The sequence below is a fragment of the Myripristis murdjan genome, chromosome 11, assembly GCF_902150065.1.
Source record: "Myripristis murdjan chromosome 11, fMyrMur1.1, whole genome shotgun sequence".
Classification (NCBI taxonomy): domain Eukaryota; kingdom Metazoa; phylum Chordata; class Actinopteri; order Holocentriformes; family Holocentridae; genus Myripristis; species Myripristis murdjan.
In genome coordinates, this window is record NC_043990.1 from 30,323,039 (window position 1) to 30,328,962 (window position 5,924).

Here is a 5,924-nt window from a genome sequence, read left to right on the forward strand (position 1 = left end):
CCTCAGGTGCATAAAACACATTTCTTTAGGTAACAAAATTGTCTGTCATGACAATTAGCTTGAAGCTATAATCTGGTACAGTGCATCAAATGGCAACATTTATGTTTGAACTGTACACTGTCCCTTTTAAATAAAATAAAATTGAATTGAATTTAAAAATCAACCCATGAGGAGCACCACAAGGGCCAAAAAATCCAAATTATATGTATTTGGAACTTGAATATGCGCCAAATTTGATCCCTTTTGGATAGAAGAGAGCTCCTTGATCGTAAATGTTTCATTAAAGTTGCCTCCTGTCCACCATAATGAAATTTTGCCATCATGAATCAAGTCTAGTGTTTTAAAAAAGGCGATCACCACCATGTGGATGGACCTTTGGTCAGTTCACTCTTCATCCACCCGCTTGGTCAGATCAAAATTACCGGATTTTTGGTATTAAATTTATACAGATTTTTGACAAAATTTTATCCTCATTAAAAGCTGAATTGGATTTCAAAATCTAGGTTCACTTCTTCAGAATCTTGAAATACCTAATTTTCAGATGTAATCCAATTAAATCAAACCTATCTTTTAGGAAAAGCTGGGCAAATTTAACAAAAAAATCAGGATAATTTTGAGCCCACCTCCAGGGGTGGGACCATTTTTGACCGAATACCTCTACCGTGTAATGCTGTTATGGAAATGACTATTGGTGGTTTCACAAAATATTTACGCAGATTTTAAAGTCTGTGGATATGCTGATCAAGCACATATAGGCAAATAATAGAATAGCTACACCAGTTCAGAAAGAAAATGTTCAGAAAACGTCCTGACAATTCTGTCATACAAGCCTCAACCACAAGACACCACTTCTGCCATATCACATTATTACGATATCCCAGATCCCAGATGATGGCTAGTTTTACATCACAGTACTGGTAGATAGACACATTGTCCAGCCCCAAGTTTAATAGAAATGACTTGAAACTTTGAGGAACACAGGCACTGCACACTTGAGCCCTCTGAAATATCTTTTAAAAACTCATTTTCAAACTTTATTTTAACTAAATAAACTTTTTGTTACTAATTACTATATGAAGTAACTGGTCTCTCATAGGCAGACTGCCACATTTCTCTTTCATAACCAAAGTAGCTGTTTATCCAGCAGATGGACACAGAGTGGTATTAAAATCATTCTGAATGCAGATTTGGTAGTCCTGATCCTGTGGTATCCAGATCAGCAGTATTCAGTCTGACAGGGTTTTGAAAAGCTGGGTCAAAACCATTGAGATCATTTTGATCTCAAATCAGAAAAAAATGGGATCTGATTACCCAGACTGCTCTGATCCAGGTACATCTTTTGAAAAGGTGACTTAATTTTCTTGCATACAAAGATACAGACAATGACTGAGCTTTGCAAACTCATGAAATGAACAAAACCTTGTAATATCACTTCACCAAAGTTTACAAGGAAATGAAACATCTTTGTAAAAACCCAGTTTGTTTTAATTCAATAACTTCCATACCAACTACAAAGACAGTTTCATAAGTAATCAACTTGAGGATCTCAGGTCACACATCTCACAAACAGTTTCTTCTATATTATGTATGTGTATATATGAAGGGATGAAAACCTGTCCATTATCCAGAATTACAAAAGTTTTCACAGTAAAGACACTGCTAACACTTTTGGTGAATTCACTACAAAAGTGTAGGAACAAACCAGAGGAGCTTTTTGCGGCGGCAGTTTGCTCCAAAAAGTTCCTCATTATATGACTTGATCAATGCACTGACTTATATTTGCATTTCAACCCCAATATGGGTTATTAAGTCACTCATATTCTGTATCCCCATTATTGGCCCCTCATTGTCCATTCATGTCTTCTACCCCAACCCCAGCTCCTTAAATCCAGTGGTGCAGTTTCAGTTTTTCTTGGCCTTTGGTGAGTCGTACTTCCTCTTGCTTGAGTACCAAAGCAGCAGAGGGATGCCGATGGAGGGCAGGGTCATCACACCAAACGCAGCCCAGTCCAGCTACAGAGAGGCAGACAAGAAATCTACTGAAGTTACAGCTTACAGACTGACGGGTGCTGGTGGGGTAGAAATCCATTTTAACCCTTTGAAAACTGAGTAGATGTACTTCTCTAGATGTATTTCTTTCAAAAACATGGGAAAAGGGCGATTTGCATTTAGCCATTGGAAACCTGTTCAAATTCAAAAACATGGGGAAAAGGTGACAACCTGAAAATCAACAAAAATAAGTAAGAAAGTAAGAAAATGTACAGAAATTTGCAAAATTGCAAAAAAAAAAAGTAAAAAAAAAAAAAAAGAAGAAGAAGAAAAGAACAAGAAAATGCCCGTGTTCAAAACTGCAAACTTTCTGTTGACAGGTGAGCACCACCTGGTGGTCCAGTGTCCTTGCCCTCGTACATAAGACTGAGGTCCGGAGAAGGAGCTCCCTCTTTTCTTTGTCTGCTGATGGAGTGTCTGTAGCTGTTTGCCATGTGTCTTTTGAGTAACTTTCAACATAAGTAGCACTTTGTTTTTAATTTATTGGGATTATGATGTTTCTAAGAATTGACATGACAGTTACTTGATATTTCAATTTCGCGAAAAACGCCTACATAATTTGTTATGTAATATTACAATGAAGTACATGTTTGGCCACTCATTATTTGAAATACTTATGGTACTATAATGTGCAAATATTTAATGGCTGAATTTATTATTTGTTTGAGCAAGATATTGTAATTTGTTTCCTTTTGTTTAGAACTGTGGCAATCATCATGGCAATAAACATCAACATTCATAACCTAAAATAAAGTGGACATGTGATTGCAGCCCTTGTTTCCTGGTGGTTTGTGGCTCCAGTTTCAGTGAGGGTGAGTTGAAACACAGACAGCAGTCAGAGGACAGAAGCTACAGCAGCGTGCATGTAAATGACACCAAAACCTGACAGAGACAGCAGAGTTTTCTTTTTTCTGTTCTTTCAGCTTAGGCACTTTAAAATGCTCAGAATTGTAGGGAAAATCCTTTTTTTTACAAACTGCATGCACATTTTGGTAAATTCTACGATATTCAGCATTTTCCTGTTGATTCTGTTTTCATTATCAATTCTGCAATTCTATCTGCGTTGCCGACGTCATCGTTGCCCTACCTTTCACAATAAAAGCCAATCCACATGCTCCTAGGTTTCAGCAGCTTCAAAGCAGCATTATGTCAGTGTGTGTGCCACTGTGAATATACCACTTACATAATGAGGAGAGAAGCGCCGGTCAAACTCCCTCTGAGCAAGGATGCCTCCTTGTCCGGGGGCGCTGGTGTAGCCAACCTGCAGGAGGGACGGACACTTCAGCTCATATCACTTTCATCTGCCACCAGTGGCATTGGACATACTAGGTGCTATTCAGGAAAGGAAATGAACTCATCTTACCACCACTTCCCCTCCTTCCTGGGCCAGGTAGCTGACAGATGCCGAGGTAAAGTTGAAGTAACCAGCCTTAAGAGGGCGCAATACCACAGTGTGAGAGACATTGCTAGCACTGGGAAAGCAAAGGTTAAGGAAGACAACAGTCTGAGAGCCGTGACTAGACTGAAACAAGCCATGTGAGTAAGTGTAAAAACAGGCCCAAAATATTGCTACATGTGAAATGGCCTTTTCACACCACACTACTTATTAGATTAGAGTTAGTTTGTTGATTAAAAAGCATGCATGACAGCAGTATTAAGCTCGGACTAAATTTCATCTAATGGCAGTCATTTTTTAGATATTTCCATATTATTTATGTCCTAACAGTAAATATCAGAGGTATCAGAAAAATACACGATTTCTAGTTATAATTACAAGCTTGATATTGACATAAACGCTATTTACAAGTTGGCATTTGTGGCACTACAATATGCAGACCTGCCAACCTTGAAGAAATTTTATGCGTACCAGACCCAGAACCCCTGGGTTCTACAAATGTACTGAGGACGTTTACCCTTGGCTTTGAATTCCAAGTATGCTAGGCCTGTTAGGCCTAGGTTAATAAAAATGTGATAAGGGACACTTGCATTCTTTAGTCCTACACAAACATCAGGATAACCCTGCTGTAGAACAGGGGCTTGTTTTCCCTGGGCCAAGGGTGGGAATATCCCACATTCCACGTTGCAAGTGTGAAAAGACAGGACTAATGGAGTTTATTACAGCACAACAACAAAGTACTGGGTTAGAATATATAAAATTTGGGTAATCAGTTTCAAAGATACGGTGCAATCCTGTCCCATTTGACATTCAACATTCCTGAAACGATCCCGAAATCTTCAGGGGGGAAGGAATCATCTGACAGCTCAACCTCCAAAGCAGCACTGCAAAGTAGAGATAGACAAGAAGAGCACAAACAGTGAGGTTTAAAGGTTGACATACTCTGAAAGGTGTTGCAGCACGGCCAGAGAGACTGGACCTCCCCAGCACAGGGTAGGCACATGACACACATAGTTCCTGAGGTTCTGATTTACATTTTCATGAAATCAATGTCCAACTGCACAAGATCTGCACTAAAGAGCATGCCAGCAGACCTGAAACACGGAAAAACAAGCTTCAGGTTTCCCAGAATAAATGAATTTGGGTCATAGCAAACTATATTACCAGCAGCTGAGTTGACTCCCTGTGAAACTACAACTTAGTACAATCCATAACATTTACATCAGAGTGACAGACCATTTAAATGGCTACATCAAGACAGTTGGGGGTGCACATCCATTTCAGACCGGAAGCAGTGCCGCTGACTCATCCTTAGGTTAGGTTTAGGACCACCATGGGTAAACATTCTTTAGGTATTGTGGCGCTATTAACTGGAACATGTCACTGTTGAACACTGTTGTGGACACGGTTACTGCTGTGCACATTAAAAGTACCTATATTCCTTTAAAAAAAAAAAAAAAAAATTAAATAAAAAAAAAAAAAAGGTAAAACTTTCAAAATATAGGAGTGCTAATTTCTATGTCTGTGTATTAGATAGATGGATAGATAAATATACTTTATTGATCCCAACCAGGGAAATTCTGGTCCCTGGACCCCACGGGTGAGCTACAGTGAACGCTTACCTGGTGCCTACGTTGTAGATGTTGTACTGCAGAGTGAGGTCCCGGCCCTCCACGGCATAGCGGTTCAGCAGGGACTTGGAGGCCAGCAGACGGGCTCCATCCTCAGCGGAGCCCAGCCCGATCAGGGCCAGCAGAGCCAACACGTACAGCATCCTCATCTGCTGACACATGTGGCTGTGAGGCTGCATTCAAAACTAACTCAGAGATGCACTCATTGTGTTACTAGTCAACCATAGCCATTAGACTTCATTTAGCCCAACCCGGCATGCACTTTAACAGAAGAAAATGAATTCTCTTCGACATGTCGCCTGTGTTTTCAAAATCTTGCTAATTTAAGGCATTGACGTTCAATACTTGTTACTAGCACAATGCTTACGTGTAACGTGAGAATGTCACTTCTGCATATGTAAACTACACAGAAAAGTAATCGTACGTCGACCGCCTTTATATGCAAAGATACAACTAAAAGCCAGAAAAAGATAATCAGCGGTATTACTTGCTAGCTGCTCTACTAGTTCAAACGAGCTGCTAGCGGTGACAGTTCCACACTACGCTTACGTGTACTAGAGGGGCCACGGCAGTCCTCAGCCACACAGTACTACAACCATTCAACACATACACAGTTCCTCTAGTCTCGTTTTATATAGCACAAATACATGCAATATTGGTGATTTACAGGGTTTTACATATCGACGCTGACAAATTGGGAGAAGTAAGATAAAAACAGCAATAGCAGAGGGGAGCTGCTTACCGTTTACGATTCTCCTTTGATTCCTAGAGCTGGAAGGAAGGAGTTGGACGGACCTGCACATGCGCAGTGGTTTTGAGCTGCTGTGGGATGACGTGTACAGAGAGCA

The 5,924-nt window shown here is 40.1% G+C and overlaps 1 protein-coding gene across 1 annotated transcript; it reads right to left on the reverse strand.

The window, feature by feature from the left end:
- Positions 1-1,083: 1,083 nt before the first annotated feature.
- Positions 1,084-5,924, reverse strand: ssr2 (signal sequence receptor, beta). The gene is made up of 6 exons (XM_030063280.1): positions 5,819-5,924; positions 5,068-5,225; positions 4,231-4,329; positions 3,413-3,521; positions 3,233-3,310; positions 1,084-2,013 (listed from the first exon to the last, which is right to left on the reverse strand). The coding sequence occupies exons 2-6, from the start codon at positions 5,223-5,225 to the stop codon at positions 1,903-1,905; spliced, it is 555 nt and encodes a 184-aa protein (XP_029919140.1). The 5' UTR covers positions 5,819-5,924; the 3' UTR covers positions 1,084-1,902.